The sequence below is a fragment of the Lepidochelys kempii genome, chromosome 6 (assembly GCF_965140285.1).
Source record: "Lepidochelys kempii isolate rLepKem1 chromosome 6, rLepKem1.hap1, whole genome shotgun sequence".
NCBI classification, from domain to species: Eukaryota; Metazoa; Chordata; order Testudines; family Cheloniidae; genus Lepidochelys; species Lepidochelys kempii.
The window spans coordinates 91741217-91760872 of NC_136385.1; the positions used below are offsets into that span (position 1 = coordinate 91741217).

General features: G+C 45.0%; 1 protein-coding gene across 12 annotated transcripts in view; it reads left to right on the top strand.

Annotated features, from left to right (window-relative positions):
* The window catches only part of TTLL5 (tubulin tyrosine ligase like 5), a 210238-nt gene that overhangs the window by 44348 nt on the left and 146234 nt on the right, over positions 1 to 19656 (top strand). For 11 of the 12 annotated variants that reach the window (XR_012159502.2, XR_012159503.2, XM_073349243.1 and 8 more), the window contains exons 13-16: positions 5677 to 5758; positions 7798 to 7859; positions 14835 to 14926; positions 17100 to 17141. Coding sequence is in view for 10 of the 12 variants with exons in the window: in XM_073349243.1 (XP_073205344.1) it covers positions 5677 to 5758; positions 7798 to 7859; positions 14835 to 14926; positions 17100 to 17141 (278 nt within the window). In the remaining 2 variants the exon portion in view is untranslated. The remainder of the gene's footprint in view (positions 1 to 5676; positions 5759 to 7797; positions 7860 to 14834; positions 14927 to 17099; positions 17142 to 19656) is intronic. The other variant, XM_073349239.1, reaches the window with a different exon arrangement.

Consider the following 19656-nt stretch of genomic DNA (forward strand, 5'->3'; position numbering starts at 1 on the left):
CTCTTAGCCTTTCCAGACTACTGTACCGCTTTCAAGAGTCTGATTTGTATCTTGTTCCCTCACGTTTCACCTCACTTAAAAATGACTTGCTTACAAAATCAGACCTAAAAATACAAAAGTGTCATAGCATACTATTGCTGAAATTGCTTACTCTCATTTTTACCATATAATTATAAAATCAATCAATGTGTGTGTGTAATATATATAAAAATAATACTTTTCATTGTATAGCATATAGAGCAATATAGATAAGTCATTGTGCATGAAATTTTAGTTTGTATTGACTTTGCTAGTGCTTTTTATGTAGCCTGTTGTAAAACTAGGCAAATATCTAGATGAGCTGATGGACCCCCAGGGCTACATGTGTCCCTGGTTGAGAACCATTGAGTTAGACCACTTTCTTCTCCAAGCAGAAATAAGAGCTCTCCTTTCACAGCAGGAAGAAACTAGCCATATGGTCTGCCCTCAAACTTCATTATTTTTGGAAAACTCTGCCCCAGCAAGAAGCCAAGGATACCCTTGATGAAAAAATATTCCTGCACCGCCACTAAAGCTGTAGGGATGAAGGGGAAGGCCCTGAAGTGAGTCTTTCTCAGATGCAACCCCAGATGGTTGTCTTGAGCAATTGTCCCTCAACTTCCAAATTCCTCACCTGTAGAGTCTCCCAAAGCTCAGTATTCTCCCTCATATTGTTCAACATCTATATGAACCATTGAGGGAGCTGGGGAGACAACATGGACTGGAGTGCCATAGTATGCAGAGAGCACCCAGCTCTACTTCTTTTACATACAATGCAAACTGTACCATCTCTGAGCACTTGCAGGGCCTACCTGAAATTAACACCTGGATGAGAGCAGCTGGCTAATGCTGAGCCCAAGCAAGATTGAGGTGATGCTGATAGGAATTGAGAAATGCTTTTGAAGACCATATCTGACATCCTCCATTGTCTGCTCTTGGATTAAGTCAGTTCTTTGACTCTTCAGTGGAACTGGAGGCCTAAATAGCTATTATGAAAGAAAAATGCTGACTTATATCTGCAAGCAGCCATGCTATTGTTGCAGCTCTTGATATGGTGTGTGTGTGGGTGCGTCCCTCCTTCTGTACCTGATTATTACAATTATCTAGGAATAAATCCTTCCTTCCTGCTGAAAAGCTTCACCTAGTATAAAATGCAGCAGCTTGCCTTGGTTATGCACCATCACCCTGCTGCTGTTCTCCCTGCTTTGGCTCTTGAGTGAATGAGAGTCCCTGTCCTGATATTTAAAGCCCTCTATAAGATTGGTCCTAACTGCTTGAAAGTTCACCGCTCCTGCTACTGTAACCTTCCACAGTGACTCTGTTCCACTGAATCAATTAAACTTAAGAAATAATGAGAGTCTTGTGAGTGCACTTTCATGGGAACTGGACCTAGTCTGAAATTCCTTCAAAAGAGAGTGACAACTTTGGACCTCACACAACTTGGAACTAAATCTAAAACTTTGCTTTGCTATGGCTTTCCCTCATAGTTACACCTCCTGCTATCTAATCAACTGACTCACTCCTACATAAGAGGAGTGTGATATTGTTTGTTTTTAATTCTGAGGGTCACCTGGCTGTTAGGGAGATTAGTGTTGTAGCAGAACCTGGATAGACAGATGTCCCCTCTTTCTCATGCTGTAGAATGCTGAGAATGGAAGCATGGTGGAGGCAGCAGTTAGCCAGCTCTGAACTTTCTTTGGGGTGAAAAGAAATGTAGCTGTCCTCTTCAGAGTAGCTTAGCTATGTTGAACACTAAGCCCCATCTTCCTTATGGGAATTGCAGAGGCGAGTCTGGGGAACTGAGCTGTGTCTGGACTCTAGGGCTACCTCACACCTTCCAGGAGACTGCATGAGGATGGCTGGTAAAGAATGAGAAGTGTTGCTTTGCTATTAGTTATGCAGGAGAGCTTTCCCTTCCCCTGTAAGGGAGGGGGATATCCCTGAGCCTTCTGGTGGGGTGGGTTTGGGAGCCCTAGTTGCAGCGATCCTTTTGCTGAGTGGGAGCTCATGTTCCTAAGTCTTGGCATCAAACACTGCCTTCTGATAGCTTGCTAGAGCCTTTGAAATTGTGTGAGGACGAAATAGGTTTTTGTGGTTCATAGTAGCTGAAGAAGGGGAGTAGGCTAAGGATCTGAGGTGTGGAAACCTGGTTGCCCATCTGCCAGCTCCCCCTATTTCCTCAACATTAGGGATGCAAGATGGGCTGTCACAGACCTGATGCTGCCCTTGCCACAACTAAGGAAAAATCCTAGAATACAGTCCTCTTTCAATCCGTCTGCGCGTGCTTGCGCTCTCTCTCTCTCTCTCTGATCCCTCTACAATGGGGAGTGACAACCAGGCTGCCTGGCTACAGCTGCAGGGGAGACACCTTTGCTCTCTGGTGTTCTCACAGGGGCTTCCCCTCTTCATGCTGCTTACATGTGAGTTCAGTATCTTTGCCTGCAGAAGAAGAAAAGATGGGGTGAGAGTGAGGCATTTTTCGGCGTGAAATCGTCCTCGTTCATTCTCCAAATTGTGACATAGGCTAATGAAACACTTCTGGGAGATGTGGGATGCTGGAGTTTTTTTACCTATGATTTGTGTGCAGTAGTTCTCAGCCAGTGTCAGGATGCCCATTGTGCCGAGTATCTCAGTTTTAACTGAGCTCTGCCTGTTGGACTTCTCATCAAACTACTGTGAGGGGATCCAGACACAAAGTCCCCATATGCCTTAAGCCAGGGGTTCTCAACCTTTTTCTTTCTGAGGCTCCTCCCCCCAGCATGCTATAAAAACTCCAGGGGCCGTCGGGGGGCCTCTGCGTTCCTGGCTTCAGCCACAGGAGGGGCTTGAAGCTTTAGCCATGCAGGGCTTCTGGACTTCAGCCACCAGGCAGGAGAGAGCTGAGGCTTCAGCTGCCCTGGGGCGGGGTTCTGCCCTGCAGGGGCATCAGGACTTTAGACTGGGAGCTTCAATCCTGCTCCTTGGCTTTACCCCTGCAAGGGGCATCTGGGCTCAGAGCCCCCCACAGCTCTGCTCCAGTTTCAGCCCCATGGGGTGTTGGGCCTTGGGGTCCCCACACTTCAGCTGCAGGACCCTGTGGCCCCCTGTAACCAGCATGCGGCCCCCCAGGGGCCTCAGATTCCTGGTTGACAACCGCTGCTTTAAGCATCAAGAGTCTGAATGGAGTCCAGACCCTGCCCATAACTAATCTCTAGGTACATTCATGCGATGTGGGTCATCTGCCTAGTACTTCCCCTGACAATTGAGACTTCTTAGTCCAGCTCTCCAGCCCCTGGGACCAGTGCTAACCCCCCAGATATTCCCATATCTTAAATTCCAGCTGAGAGAATGGTCTAGATTTACAGTTCACCTCTTCCGGGTAGTGTGATAGGTATAGCATATAACACACACAGATGTGACACTGGATTTTAAAACACCATTGCTCTTTACTTAAAGAGAGAGAGCACAAGAGTGTATAGATCCTTTAGAAAACAAACACCTGATCACAATGCCCCCCATTCTAGCTCACTCTTCTCTTGCAGAACTGTGTAGAAGCATTTGTGGTACTGTCTCCTTGGTCCAGTGCATGCCCTGTAAAAGTAAAAGGGATCAATCTTGTTCCTGTTAGGCACACGTGCCCCATCCTCTCTATAAGTGTAAGACCAGCATATAAATCAGCAACAGCAATGTTCAAAAACACATAAGACATGGTTCCTGCCCCAGAGAACTTAGTATCTTAATAGATAAGACAAAGGGTCGGGAAAGGGATGCAATACAAGCAGAACAATCAGGGTGCTGACTAGCAAGTGTCTTCTTAGTTTCACTTATATATAGCAGTGAAGGAAAGGAGGGATGGGACATTGAGGGGGTGGGGGGGAAGGATGGGAAAACAGGGAAAAAAGAGTGGGAGAGAATGATGGGGAGAGAGAAGCATGGAAGGTGAAGTTGGTAGCTAAGGTACTGTGAAGGGCAGGAGGAGAGAATGGAAGAAACAACCAGGCAGCAGGGGAAAGGATGTCCAGTCTAAACCAAAGCCATTCTCTAGTTCTTGGCTTAGGGGGTGGAAGGTTGCAGACCAGCAGTTGCTATTGACCCACTCATCTTTTCCATCTAGCTGCTTGGCTGTCCCTCAGGTTTTGTTGTACACTGGGAACTACAGGGTCCTCACTCTGGCCTAGACTGTCTTTTGGAAGAATGTGCTTATCCTATCCATGAGATTTTTTTTCTTGTTCAAAAGCCTTAAATGTTCACGCTCTCAACCTCTTCCTCCTTCCCTCTCCCCTGCCACAGCCTTCCCAGCCTGGGAAACGAGAAACCCTGATGCAGATCAGCCTAACTTTCTTGGGCTGGACCAACTGATTGATTCTGTGCTGTTTTGCTTCCCACTCAACGTCTGGCTACAGGGCCCAGAAAAACATGCAGGCAACATTCACAAATTGTGCTGCTGTTTCCTTCTCCTCCAAGTCCCCCCAGCAGCTTACTATAGCAAGCTGTAGGAGCTCTTGAACAGCTGCCTGCAAAGGCGGATCTTGTCAAACAGTCCTGCTCCCCAGGCATGAATGTCAGGTAGGCGACAAAACGCTGGGGGCAGAATTCAAGGAGAGCAGCATGGTACAGTAATTCTGTTGCTCTCATTCCAGGCATTAGGGAACTGATCAATTCTAAAACCATGGAAATCCTTCTCCTGTGCCAATCCCATGTTCTGCAATATTTTAAAAAAATGTGCATAAGTTGCACTGATGTTAACTCTCTCCAACACTTAGTACTGTTCCAGGAAATTGCCTTGGTGCCAACTTATTTCAGTCATATTTGTGTACCATCTTTCTTGTAAGTTGTGTCCCAAAATGAGAGGATGTGCTGTATAGAATGAAATAAAATCAGTCTTGGAATGGGAAGCTGGCTTTAGTCTGACCTATTAGAGAGGAGTGCATCTAGCACATGTAATACATTCTGAGTGAGAGAGCATTTTAGAGGATAGGGCGAGAGGCTTTTTTTAACAGTGATTTACAAAGTGGTGGAGCATCAGTAAAGTTAAGTTACTGGGAGGCTGTCAAAGTGGCAGGAGCTGCAGAGAAAAAGGATCTTGCACCCACCTGGGGATTATGTGGGAGTACGGAGGGAAAGCTAGTGCTAGATGGGTAGATGGAGAGGTTCTGATGGTAAAAAGAATGGAGATCCATGTGGCAGACTAGGGCAAGACATGGAGCAAGGAGGGTGAATTTTTTGTTTTAAACAGGATCCTGGAAACAAAGTAGTTAGTGGAAGTGTTGGAAGATGGGATGATTTGGTTGTGTTGCTTTATGCCTCTGCATGTGAAAATGTAGATAATTCTGCACATGCTAGGGTCTGGACAGCTAGGTCTTGGGGAGGCATGTGTGTCTAATTCTTCCTCTCTTCTACTTTTGTTTGCTGTTCCTGCCTGTGCTCCTCCATTTCTCATCCTTCTTTCTCCAGGTTTTCTTGGGACTAGTTTTCTGGACTCCCCGAGAGCTGGTAGTATCTTTAACTCCCATTCTAGGGAAGCCAGACTCCCATCTGAGAGGGTATCTGAGCTAGAGGGATCAGTAAGCCTCAGATGAGTCAGCTGGCAGGAGTGCCCCAACAGAGGCTCAAATTGGGCATTTTCTGGGCTCCCTGGGGCATTATTGTGTATGAAAGAGACACCATTTGTGTTTTCAGAGCTGTATGGTTTTGATGTCCTTATTGATGCTACTCTCAAGCCCTGGCTACTGGAGGTGAACTTATCCCCATCCCTGGCCTGGTAAGTAATTCCCAGCTTCAAGAAATGGAAGGGCTGGGACCTCAATACCAAAGGTGGAATCTCTGACCACACTAAGTGCAGCACACCAAGTGCATGCCCTGGGCGGGCATGGCTGAGTGAAATCCATGGTATATTGTTCCATTATTAATGGGCTTTGTCATAAATATAAAGGGAAGGGTAAACCCCTTTAAAATCTCTCCTGGCCAGAGGAAAAATCCTCTCACCTGTAAAGGGTTAAGAAGCTAAAGGTAACCTCGCTGGCACCTGACCAAAATGACCAATGAGGAGACAAGATACTTTCAAAAGCTGGGAGGAGGGAGAAAAACAAAGGGTCTGTGTCTGTCGGTATGCTACTTTTGCCGGGGATAGAACAGGAATGGAATCTTAGAACGTTTAGTAAGTAATCTAGCTAGGTATGTGTTAGATTATGATTTCTTTAAATGGCTGAGAAAAGAACTGTGCTGAATAGAATGACTATTCCTGTCTGTGTGTCTTTTTTGTAACTGAAGGTTTTGCCTAGAGAGATTCTCTCTGTTTTGAATCTAATTACCCTGTAAGGTATCTACCATCTTGATTTTACAGGGGTGATTCCTTTACTTCTATTTACTTCTATTTCTATTAAGTCTTCTTGTAAGAAAACTGAATGCTTTTTCATTGTTCTCAGATCCAAGGGTTTGGGTCTGTGGTCACCTATGCAGATTGGTGAGGATTTTTACCAAACCTTTCCCAGGAAGTGGGGTGCAAGGGTTGGGAGGATTTTGTGGGGAAAGACGTGTCCAAACTACGTTTCCCAGTAAACCCAGTTAGAGTTTGGTGGTGGCAGTGGATATTCCAAGGGCAAAGGATAAAATTAATTTGTACCTTGGGGAAGTTTTAACCTAAGCTGGTAAAAGTAAGCTTAGGAGGTTTTCATGCAGATCCCCACATCTGTACCCTAGAGTTCAGAATGGGGGGAGGAACCTTGACAGGCTTACAGAGTGGATCTCCTTTGCTGTTCCTTTTCATATTGACCTGGGTGCAGCAGGCATTCTGAAGGAGTCCAGTTGGGGTTCTGTTTGCTTTCTGACTATTTCTTTGTTACTATTGCTAATAATGTATCTCATAACCTAAGGTCCTATTTGACTACTCATTTTTCTTCTCCTCTCACACAAGTTGTCTCCAGATCCACAATGCATCAGAGATATGTCCCTTCCTGTCCACACAGCTATGAACTGTTGTCCATACAGTTCCTTATCTGTTACTGGAACATCCTCCTTTCTAGCCTCCCCAATACCCATTTTGCCCATGTCTTAAGTCCATTCAGATTGTGGCCACTGAAATTGTTTTTCTGATCCATTCCATACATACATACATACATGCCTGCATACCTGTCCTAGTATTATTGCATACCCTCCTCTCTCCTTCTGCTTTGCCACTGATGCCAGCCTCTGTACCCCATTCATCTTCCACAGAACTGCAGAGCATAGTCTCCTTATGGTCCAACAGTAAAGAACTCTTGGCTGCCAGGGCCTCAGGGGCTTAGCCTGTCTTTCACTCCAGATGATTTTCAGTTAAGCTCTGTGTACATACATGCTTTGTATTTCCCCTTCTATCTGACCGCTGCAGGGTCCATTTACTTTCTCTGATCATTTGTTCACTGCTCCTTAGCATCCATTGATCTGTCATTTTATATGGATGGGTGGTTACTGCTTAACATTAGTATTGCAATAACACCCATTCTGCTATGTGTTGTAGAGATACATGGAAAGCCAGTCTCTTCCCAAGAAGAGCTAACAGCCCTCCCCAAATGATGCCCAAAGGGAATGTGGGAGAGGATTATAATGGAACTGATAGTGTTTAGAGGCAGACATAATTCATTGACTGTTTTTGTGATACAAAGATAATCAACTAGACTTTCCCCATATCTTCCATTCTATTTGTGCTCTCTGAGAACTGATCCACTGGGAACATGATGAAAGGGAATCTGTGTTGGACATTGATGCTTTCCATGAATTGCCAAATAACTGACTCCTCCTGTCTCTTGTTGCATATGGGGACAGTGATGCTCCTTTGGACCTGAAGATCAAAGCTAGCATGATTTCGGACATGTTTACCCTTGTAGGTGAGTGCAATAGAAACTTCAACATGCCTCTTTACTACATGTTAAGGTGCAGTTTTGTGTGGTGTATTGTATTAGGCTTGGATAGATGTCAGGTTTTGGGGTTTGTGTCTGTATGATAATAGATGGGGGTGTTGAGTTAAGAAGAGTGGGTGCATTGAGTTATGGGGATGGTGTGTATCTTGAGTTGCATGGATGGAATTGTAGGTGGGTGGATATGATGTATTGGATAGTTATACTATGAGGGTGTGTGGGTACATGTTCTGGATTGTCAGATGTATTTGGACAGGAGGTGAGTTAGTGTGTTGGATTGTAGAACAAGATGGTATGTGGAGATGTGTTGTGATGAGTGTTCAGTGGTGGGTCAGGGTGTAATAAGTTGTGGGAATGGTGGTGAATGAATTAGATGTGAAGGGGACCAGAAGAGATGCTACCCAGTGGACCGCTGTTGTGCAGGCTGAGCAATTCGTTCTCTTAAATGTGTTGAAATCTCTGGTTTGGTTTGTGAAGCTGTCTGTTTCCTTGACTCCCCAAAATGAGTGACTGAATTTTACAGCCTACTCAGGGAGTTAAAGAGAAACGAAAAAATGTTTGTAGGGTTGAGTGCTCCAAAGTGAAGGCAGTGTTAGTAAGTTGTGATTAGGCTATACAAATGTGGAATTGTGGGTGTGAAAAACTGCATGATTGTAATGTGTAGCAGTGTTTAGCTAGCAGAGCACCCTACGGCTAATATTTTACATTACTCATTGAGAGGTGTTGGTTTGGTTTTTGGTGTCTTACTTTTTGGGCCCAAAAAGAGGTAGAAAAATGTCACCAATGCAGCATGCTTAGCCACTGAATGCAAGAGGGCACTCGTCTGTGTTCTTTAGCAACCCTTCTTTTTAAATGCTGGCTTTTTAAAGGCATCCTTTCTGGTTCTCAGCCAGAAATATTATGCCATTGGGGGAAGAGGGGAGGACTTGAGAGTTAAATAAAACGAGACATACTGAGGAAAAAAGACTTCTTGGGCCTTGTTCGGGGAAACACACACCCCTGGGTTCATGGTTGATAAAACTGTTGGTAGGAATGTTAGGTTGTGTTTCAGGGGCTGGCCAACTCTCCCAGAAATTAAAGGTGGTCTAGGGAATAGTGTCCCTATAGGTGCTCCACTTCAGGTGTGCATGCATCCCACACACCTTCAACTGGAAATGTTGGTTAGCAGCATTGGTTCGACCCATGCATGTGCCCTACACACCCTCATGCCCCAAACCAATGCTATGTAGGGGTTCATGCATGAACTGCCCTCAGTTTCTTCTTAACTGTCTCAGCCTGAGATGGAGCTTTAGCATGTCTGCCTTGAATGTGCTTCAACTAAAAATTTGTTTTTCCTCCTATTAGTGAGTTTAGTTTTTAGATAGTTTGCTAGTTAGTTTAGTAGTTGAGAGGATTAGTTTCTGTTCCTGTCCCCTCCCTCTGAGAAGGTTTGTCTTGAGAAAGGCATGACCAGCTCACCAGGGTTCAAATGTTGCCTCACTTGCTGGGAGGCCATTTTGATTAGCAACAACCACTCCAAATGCTTTTGCTGCATTGGAGATTTGCACGTCCCTCAGAAGCATAACTTCTGTCAGATCCTTAAATTCAAAGCAAGCAAGAACCGGGAAATTAAGTTGAGGCTACTAATGATAGTTTTCCCTTTGCCCTGCTTCAGAGCCAGATCAGGAAACACCCCCTTCCGCCAGTACACCAGTTTCTGGGCAGATCCAGCACCCCTTTGATATTGGTTCAGCTGTCCCCCCAAAAGGGGAAGACTCCAGAGACTTCTTTGAAGGATTCCAGGAAGAGGAGCTTCAACTTCCTTCTTAAGGAGCCTGTTCCTAAAAGACTTCTGTCTCCCAGTTGTTCAACTGTTTCAAAAACTTCAGCTTCTTGGCTTAGTACTGCAAAGGCAAAGGACTCTTTTGGTAGCAGCAGGGCTGGATAGCCCTGAATCTCTTCCAAGAGCAAACACTGGTCTGACCAAGCGTCAGTACTGTTCAGACAAGAGGGCAAGGAGAACCATTCCTCCAGGCCAGTATTGATGGACGCACAGCTTTACTGTCAGCACCTTCCCCAATGGGTTCCTCTGTACTGAGCAAGCCTAAGTGTCTAACTCCATTGGCACTCACCTCGGAGCACTCTAAATCTTCAGTACCATCTATCTCTACAGACACAAACACCATCATATTGGTACTGTCTCTCCATTTGGTACCACAAACATTTTGGTACTTGAAGGATGATTTATTAGTGTCAGGTAAACAGGAGTCTCCAGTGCTCATGGGAACTGAGTGCCTCCTGTAATCAAGACCCATTCAGTCAACAGACTCCTATCTTCAATACTGCCTGATTCACCACCTTCTACCGCTGGGGTCCTCCACTGGATGATGTCGAGGATGATGATGGAGATCTTTTCAGTCTCTTCTCTGAGTGCAGGGCTGTCCTATCTGTCTGCATAGGAACCCACTCTTCGACACTCTCAGAGAGGAATTTTTGGAAAGACATCATGGGTGGTGGGAACTGCCTTGAATGCCACCCCTCTCCTATATGGACCCCCTCAATGACCATAATGGGACCCCTGGGTAGCATACTGATGACAATTTCCCAAGGTATTGAGTCTTGCTCACTGGGACAAGAGAGATACATTTACCTCTACCTCAGCCCATTCCTCAACAGGAGGAGACATTCAGAGAACAGGAAGCTAGGGCAGACGAGAAGGGTACCCCTCAAATCACCATCTCCTTGTCTCCGGATGAGGTGGTTATGCCTCCATCACCATCTGTGGCTGATGATAGCAAGCAATTTCAGGACCTCATAAAACGGGTGGCGGACGCTCTCCCGATACCACTTGAAGAGGTCAAAGAATTACAACACAAGTTGATGGACATTCTGCAGTCAGCAACACCAACCAGATTTTCACTACCTATCAATGAGGCACTTTTGGGTCTGGTGAAGATGGTTTGGTGGACTCCAGCAACAGTACCATCTTGCCAATGGGCAGATAAAAAAAAAAAAAAAAGTATATCCCCACCAAGGACTCCAAATTTTTATTCTCCCACCCCCAACCCAATTCTGATGTGGTGAATGAGTGGGGAAAACACCACCATACCAAATCAATCCTGTATGACAGACCAGAACCACCTGGAAATCCTACTCATCTGTGACCCTGCAATTTCAGATTGAGAATTACTGGGCTTTCATGGCAAAATATTACACAAACTACAGGAAATTTACTGCTTTTATTGAGCACCTTCCACCAGACCAAGGAGAGCGATTTCAGACCATCACTGCTAAGGGACAATTACTGGTCAAGACACCCTTCAAGAGTCCTGAGTTGTGGTAGACGCCATGGCACATTCCATCTCTATGGTGGTAGTTATGCGCAGGGCATCCTGGGTCCAACTGTCCAGCTTTCCCTGAGAAGTCCAGAGAATTGTAGAGGACCTCCCCTTCGATGGTCTGAAGTTTGTTTTCAGAAAACACAGAAGTCCCTGAACACTTTGAAAGACTCCAGAGCCAAATTACGATCTCTGAGTGTATACCCCTATGAACAAAAGAAAACCTAGTAGGTCACAAAGCACCCAGAGATACTGGCCAATCCAATTTTGTGGTTCCAAAGACACATTGGGCCCACCAGGAAGAAATATAGATTAGAGGAAAAGAATTATTCATCTGTGTTGCCCAAGTACTCAACCAGAATCAAAACACCAATTTGATGGGTTGGTCAAGGGTTTGAATCATCCCCATCTTTAGTTCACATCTGCAACAATTTGCCCACCTCCCCCATTTGGACCCTGATTTACCCATTTTCAACATGCATGGGAACAGATTATCACAGAAAAATGGGTCTTGGAGATTGTAACATTGGGCTACACCATTCCCTTTTCCTCCCTCCCTCCTTTCCACCCCTCCCCCCACCCATCCCTTTTCAGGGACCCCTGTCACAAGTTCTTAGTGAGACAGGAGATAAACTCACTTCTTCATTTAGGAGTGATAGAGCCTGTTCATGCTCAAAATAAGGGAAAGGGTTTCTCCTCAAGCTACTTTTCCTATACTAAAGAAAATTGGAGAGTGGAGACTGATTTTAGATTTAAGGCTACTAAACAAATTCGTAAAGTCTCAGAAGTTCAGGATGGTAACTCTGATAGCTATAATTCCTTCACTAAATTCAGGGGGTTGGTTTTCAGCCATCGATTTACAAGACACTTACTTATTTCCATAAAGTGATACATCCATCTCACAGAGGATACCTGTTTTTGATTTAGGCCAGGATAATTTTCAATACTAGATGCTCCTCATCAGCTCCAAGAGTGTTTTTCAAAAGTATTTGCAGTGGCCACTTAGCTTTGTTGAGAGGCAATTTTAGTATTTCTGTACCTCGATGATTGGTCATTTCAAGGATTGGTCTTACAAAGCAGTGCAGTCAGCCATGCAGAGTTCCCTTTTGGTGTTCCTGGAATTGGGTCTTCAACTCCATGTAAAAAAATCCACGTTGACCTCGGTACAGAAAATACAGTTTATAGGGGTATCCTTTGATTCATTGAAGTCCAGGGCCTACCTTCATATGGACAGATTCATAATGTTCGGTCTAGCCAAGATTGTTTGAGCACCTTAAAATATCAGTGAGAAACTGTCTCCAACTCCTAGGTCACATGGCAGCTTGTACTTTTACAAAAGATTATGCAAGGTTGTGCCTTCATTCTTCAAGGGATAGCTCAGAGCAGTCTAGTTACCAAAGAGATGCAGCTTAGACAAACAGGTTTCAGTTCCCTGCCAGTTGAAAGATTCCCTAGACTGGTAGAAAGATCATCAGAATATTGGTGCAGGCATTCCTTTTTTCCAACTGATTCTAATGGTCACTATAATGATGGAAGTAGCCTTTTGGGATGAGGAGCTCATCTCGATGCTCATACAATCCAGGGCAGATAGTTGCCTCAAGAAACCAGTTTCCACATCACCTGTTGGAACTCAGGGCAGTCAGAATTGCCTGTCCTTATTTTCTGCCTCTCATCAGAGTCATGATGGACAATGTGGGCTGCATGTTTTATGTAATCCAGTAAGGAGGAGGGAGATCTGTCTTCCCCCTGCCCCCCACAGATGCCGAAGCAGTAATGTTGAGGTACTAGTGCATGAGCCATTGCATATGCATTTCAGCAATCTACCTCCCTGGTATTCAAAACACTATGGTTGATGCTCTCAGCAGGTGCTTCTTCCAGGCCTACAAATGGGAGTTGGTCTCTGAGACCCTCCAAGGCATATTTCAGACTTGGAGTTTTCCAGAAGTGGACTTCTTTGCCACCTCTATAAACTGAGCATGATTAATAGAATCAGACAGGATAAAGCCAGGTTATTCTAAGATTCCCAATGTGGTTGAGACAAGCTTGGCATTTTTACCTTTAACTTGTCCCTCTGTCCAGTGATCAAGCTTCTGATCGTCCCTCATTTCCTCTCCCAAGACTTCGGTCAATTGCTTCATCGCAGCCTAGGAGTTTTCTGTTTTGGGGCATGGCTCCTCAATGGTTTGTGGGACTAGAGTCTGCCTGTTCTGTGGAGGTACAACAGGTGTTGTTAAAAAGTAGTAAATGGTCTACCCAAAATACTCACCTTCAAATAGATTTAGCCAGTGGTGTGAACTCCAGTGACTTGCACCCACATCTTCCTCATTCTTGATTATCTGAGATTACCTGCTGGAACCTAAGAAAACAGGATTATCAACCAGATTGGTCCAGGTTCACTTGGCCACCGTAACAGCCTTTCATTTCTCAGTGTTCACTCACCCAAAACTTTTGATGAAAGTCAGAGTTATTGGAAACCTTTTCCCTCAAATGAAAGACCCTAATCTGACTTGGGATCGCAATATAGTTCTTAGATGTCTCAACAAGACCTTCATTTGAACCAATGGCAACTGGTTCCTTTCTTCACCTGCCTATGAAAATGGTATTTTTTGATAGCCATCACGTCAGCCTGAAGAGTTGGAGAAACTGGGGCCTTAATGACAGGCCATCCTTTCATGGTATTCTTCAAAGACCAGGTTTCCTTATGTTCACACCCTAATTCCTACCTAAGGTGTCATTTGAGTTGCATCTTAGTCAATGCATTCATTTTACCGAGTTTTCCCCCAAAACCACATAATTCTCAGCTGGAGGCTTCCTTTCATACTTTGCATGTTAGGAGAACATTGGCCTTCTATCTGGATAGGGCCAAAAAATGTTAGATGTCTCCTGGACTACTTACTTCCATTTAAGCCAGATCTAAAAGATCTACAATCTCCATCCAGTAGGCTATTGAGGTGGATCTCTCGGTGTATTTTTGCATGTTATGGTGCAGCTAGCATTCAACCTAAAATTCAAGGGTGTTAGTGCACTTTACAAAGTTGCAGTCAGCATCCTTTGCATTACTTACAGATGTTCCAGTATCTGAGATTTGCAGAATTGCTATGTGGTCTTCAATACATAGCTTCTCCAAACATTAGGCCTTGGTCCGTGCCTTTACATCTGATGTAGCAGCTGGCAATGTGGTTTTGTCTTCAGTGCTGGACCTGACTCTGGAGCTCCCTCCTCCCTGTGGGGATACTGCTCTGGAATCACCTGAAGTGGAGTACCCATAGGGTTACTTCTCGAAGGAGGAGTGCAGTATCTGGTTCTTTGAGGTGTATCCCCTTACTGATGTTCCATTCCCTGCCCTTCTTCCTCTCTATTTCAGAGTTTCCTTTGTGAGACTTTGCAGTAGAAAAGGAACCGAGCACAGTTCATCTGCACAGCTCAATATAGACATGGTATTGTGAGCACAAGGGCATGTAAGGCCCTTGCTTGGGTTGAATGGACACTGCTAGTAAAAATCTCCAGTCAAAGGTGCATGGGGTGCACATGCATGTGAAGTGGACATGGCGGGGACATGCATCTTAAAGAACCACAGTTGCTGTACCAGGTGAGTAACCTCTTCTTACATGTCTCTCTACTTCCACAGGCTTTGTGTGCCAGGATCTGGGCCAGCGGTCAAGCCGGGTAGCCCAACACTCGTCAGAGTCAGCCAGAAGAAATCCCTTTCAGAAGCCTCAGGTAAGCAAGTTCAGCAACCCAGGACTTCGTGTTGCAGCTCTGAGGAGAATACCAGGACAGGAGCTTTAATCAGTTTTGCCCAAAGGTGAAAGAGCCTGCAAGTGAGTGTAGTGAGGCCCCTGGAATCCTAGCACAATTGTAGAAGAGGAGGCTCATGGGATGCGACTGTACTGTGTCTCCCAGCCAGCTTCATTGTGGGTGACTAGCTTCAAGAATCCCACAGCTTTTTGAGCATTTGTGAGACCTTATCTGACGCAGAAAGAGCTTTCATATTTGAAATTAGAGCCTTATTTCTCCTTTGCCCCTGGTTTCTCTCATCTCCTATCCCTTTGGACTGAGACCTCATATGGCTCTTGATGAATGTCCAGTGTCCATTCTGCTATTAAAATGCTGGAGCTCTGAAAGTCTGCTTTTCCCTCATCTCTCTCTGTCAGCCAGATGGATCCCACAAATGTTGATGGAGTGGGGAGCTCCCAGCCCATTTGTTTTTTCAGAGGCACTTCTCACTTCACAAGCACTGTGCACAGAATTTTAAATCAGAGGGTTTTAATTTCATTGAGAGTTTGTGAGCTGCCTGCAGTTGGCCACTGTGCTGCTGCAATTGACCTTTCCTGTGGCATAGTCTGTGACTGGAGCCCAGGTAGATGGAAATCTTTCTCTGTTCAGATTTCCATCTACCTGGAAACAGATTCAGAACATGGAAAACTCTATATGAATTGTGGTAAAGTACATCTCACAAAACTCAGTTCAGCCAAAATCTGGACCTGGAATTATCTTGTGGGGTGAGAATAACTGGTGAGGTGAGATTCCATTGGACATAAGGACACCGGGCTGAGGCTCCAGTTCCCATATCCAATTCAACAAGTGGGAATCAATATAGATCTCCATGACTTTCTAGACCACATTTTGAGGCAGAGGGAAGGAGTGCCGTGCCGTGCCTTCTCCTCCTTGACCTAGACTTTCTTGGACCACCCTGTGGGAGCCACTCTCTACAAGTGGCGATTTATTCAGGAAACAAGTTAAATGGTAAGTAACCTTTTTTGCTAGGGCAGACCCCACTGGTCATTGAACTCCTGCTTGAATGCACACGCATAGCTCAGGGTGAAGAGATTAGGAAAACGGAGATGTATTTGAAGCATTGGATTTTTAGGTGTTATGAATTTACAGAATGGATTTCTCATAAAAGCTGTAAATGGTGAGTAAATTCTGGGCCAGCTGAAAAGTACAGAGATTCACAGTGCTGAGTGGTGGCCATGAAGTGGACTGTCCTCTCTTTGCAATGGTACCTCAGCCTTCACTTCTCTTACCAGGAAAACCCTTGTAGGATAATGAGTAAGGATATGCAACAGGGGTTCCTGGGCTCTACAGAGGATCTCTTGAGCAGAGATGGGCACAGGCCTGTCTCCAATACCCAAGAATTTTGGGGGGGGCTGCTCTTTTCTGGATGCCTTTTGACCTGGTTCCTGTTTCATCATCTGTTCCTCTTCCACTCCTGGTCTCAACTGCAAAGGGAATTTTGGGTCATTCTCAGCTCCTCCATTATCTCAGAAATTTGGATAGTTTGTGACCTTAATCAGGGGAAGTTTCATTTGTAGGAAATAATGAGGTTAGGATTGGTGACTTTAAGATGATAACATGGGTCTCGCCATAATGCACTGCCAGTCCCTTATGTGATTTCTTTGTGTTGACTCCCTGAGCACTGGTACCCTCCAGAGAAATGGAGCAATTACCTGCTCTCTTAGTAACGGACCATTGGTTTGGGCTACAGCTTTTTCAACTAATCTTAAGCAGTAAAGGGGGAGCTGTAGCTTCTTATGCTTAGATCAATCTATTCCTTTAATGGTTAGTAGGTGTTAATGCAGATGAAAAATATTTATCTAGTACAAAAAAGATAACTTTGGTCTTGACAATTGAGATAGGTTGGTTGCTTCTGTCACGTGGAGTTGTCTTTTCTGTTGCGGATTGTGCATGTACTCCGAAGGTCTAAACATTTGAGCATTTGCCTGAAGGTGATTATTATGGTTGCTGGGGGTGGAGGTGATAGGCAAAATCGGAAAAGGAGGTGGTGGGACCACCTTACCATTCACTGGGACTTTTTAGCTCCCACCTTGTCAGAGGTGAAGGTGTCTTGGCAGAACATGAGATTTTTATTCCAGTTATCTGTCTCTTGTAGTGCCCTGTCTCTGTGCAGTCTCGACTAACAAACACAAAGTTGGTAAGTACTGGGCTTCATTCAACTTAATTTACTGATGTGAAAGATTAAATTTTAAATTTTATCTTTTATAATACCTTTGATACAAATTGTCCCAGACTGTATTGCAGAACTAAATAGCCCAGGTAAAGAGATTCAGAGGTAAAGGAGAAAAGATGTTTCATCTGAGATTTGAGTGGAGATGGAGAGATATAGGAAGATTATTCCAGATGGCAGGAACTGTAGGGAGAAGATTCTCAGCAGTGGCAAGATTGTTTTAAAAAGTCAAGCTGGTGTGATCATCCATCCACAGAGGTGCAAGATGGTGGCACCAGCATTTGCATGCTGGAGCCTGGAGAGCTGGGATTCGGGGAGGCCATAGAGAAGGAAACTACAGTAGTCAGGGTGGCGATGATGAAGGCAGTAGCAAATGGGAGCAATATCACAGTTGTGGGTGGAGAAGAGTATAGGATTTTGTCTAGGTCATGGAGGCCGGAGACAAAAGAGGTCTGTGTAAAGGAGGCTAGAGGAGATAGATATGTATTGGAGAATGGCTTCTCTTGCCCAAGAGAAGAAATAATTATTGTCCTTGAGACAGCCATCTGAAACAAGAGTTGAAGTCACAAATGCACTAGAGCAAGATGAGCTGAGAGGGTGACAAGAAAGGATATGTTAAAGGTGTTAAAAGATATTTTGAGTTGTATGTCCTCAGCATAAGTCAAAGCTAAGGTTAACGGTAAAGGTAAGATTGAAAGAAAAGAGTGGTGCTGAATCGTAAAGTTCCATAGCGGGAGTGATCTTGTAGTAGCTGCCATGGATGGTTAGGTCAGGGTAGGACCATGGTGTGGGACTCAGAGGCATGTGCCCGTCTTTGGAAGCAGGTCTAGGAGGTGGTCTTGTCCACAGTTTTTTTCAAAAGGTGCACTGTGGTCAAGGAGGGAGCAAGAACCTTCTGAAATCATTATCTACACAGAGGAGAGAGGTTTCTGTACTATGATCAGAATGAACCTTACACCGAAATATTAGAGGATATTGTTGGGCAAGAGGTGGTGAAGATTAGAGAGAGCTTTTTTCTCCAGCACTTAGACAACAGTACTGTCTCTGTAGAATTGAGCACGTGGGTGAGAGCCAGAAACGACTGAGTTCTAGTTTCAGCTTTGACACTGAATAACTGACTTCCCCTTTCTGCTTGTTTTCCCCATCTGCAGTGAAGAGACTGACTTACCTCCAGGGATAGATATGAGTTGATATGAGTCAACAGTGTGCCCTTGTTGCCAAGAAGGCAATGGCATTTTGGGACGTATAAGTAGGGGCATTGCCAGCAGATCGAGGGACGTGAATGTCCCCCTCTATTCGACGTTGGTGAGGCCTCATCTGGAGTACTGTGTCCAGTTTTGGGCCCCACACCACAAGAAGGATGTGGAAAAATTGGAAGGAGTCCAGCGGAGGGCAACTAAAATGATTAGGGGACTGGAACACATGACTTATGAGGAGAGGCTGAGGGAACTGGGATTGTTTAGTCTGCAAAAGAGAAGAATGAGGGGGGATTTGATAGCTGCTTTTAACTGCCTGAAAGGGGGTTCCAAAGAGGAGGGATCTAGACTGTTCTCAGTGGTAGCAGATGACAGAACAAGGAGTAATGGTCTCAAGTTGCAGTGGGGGAGGTTTAGGTTGGATATTAGGAAAAACTTTTTCACTAGGAGGGTGGTGAAACACTGGAATGCGTTACCTAGGGAGGTGGTGGAATCGCCTTCCTTTGAGGTTTTTAAGGTCAGGCTTGACACAGCCCTGGCTGGGATGATTTAGTTGGGGATTGGTCCTGCTTTGAGCAGGGGGTTGGACTAGATGACCTTCTGAGGTCCCTTCCAACTCTGATATTCTATGATTCTATGTTAGGGCCATGGAAAGCCTTTAAGATGAAAAATTCCCTCCTAATCTTTTCTTTAAGAATCATTTCTGATGTGGTGGGTATAATATTGGAGTCAAGGAAGGGTTTTTAGGAAGTGGATGGATGGTGGAAGGTTTTAGAGAGTTAAGATATTGAGGCAAAGGAGTTGATAGTGATGACATAGGGAAGCGAATGCAGGGAGAAAGGATGTGGAATAACCAACATGCTCAGGGTCTGACTGATCACCATTTTGGGGCTCAGGAAGGAATTTTCCACCAGGTCAGATTGGCAGTGATCTTGGGGTTTTTTGCCTTCTACTGTAGCCTGTGTGTGTGGGTCACTTGCCAGGATCATCTGGGTATACCTCATTTAATCCTTTCTCTGCAATTGCAGGGGCCTGTGGCACTGATGCACCTCGGTCTCTCCTATTCTATGCCCGTGGCACATAATAGTCTGGTTTCCTGTGGGTTGTATACTTTGGTCTAATTGTGGTTGTTGGGTTTAGTGGGTGGTGTTGGTGGCCTGTGATATACAGGAGGTCAGACTAGATGATCAAGTGGTCCATTCTGGCTTTAAATTCAATGACTCTAGTGTCTCCTGTTTACTCGTTCATTTTTCCCCCCCCAGCCAGATCTCTTTGAGGTCCTTCCT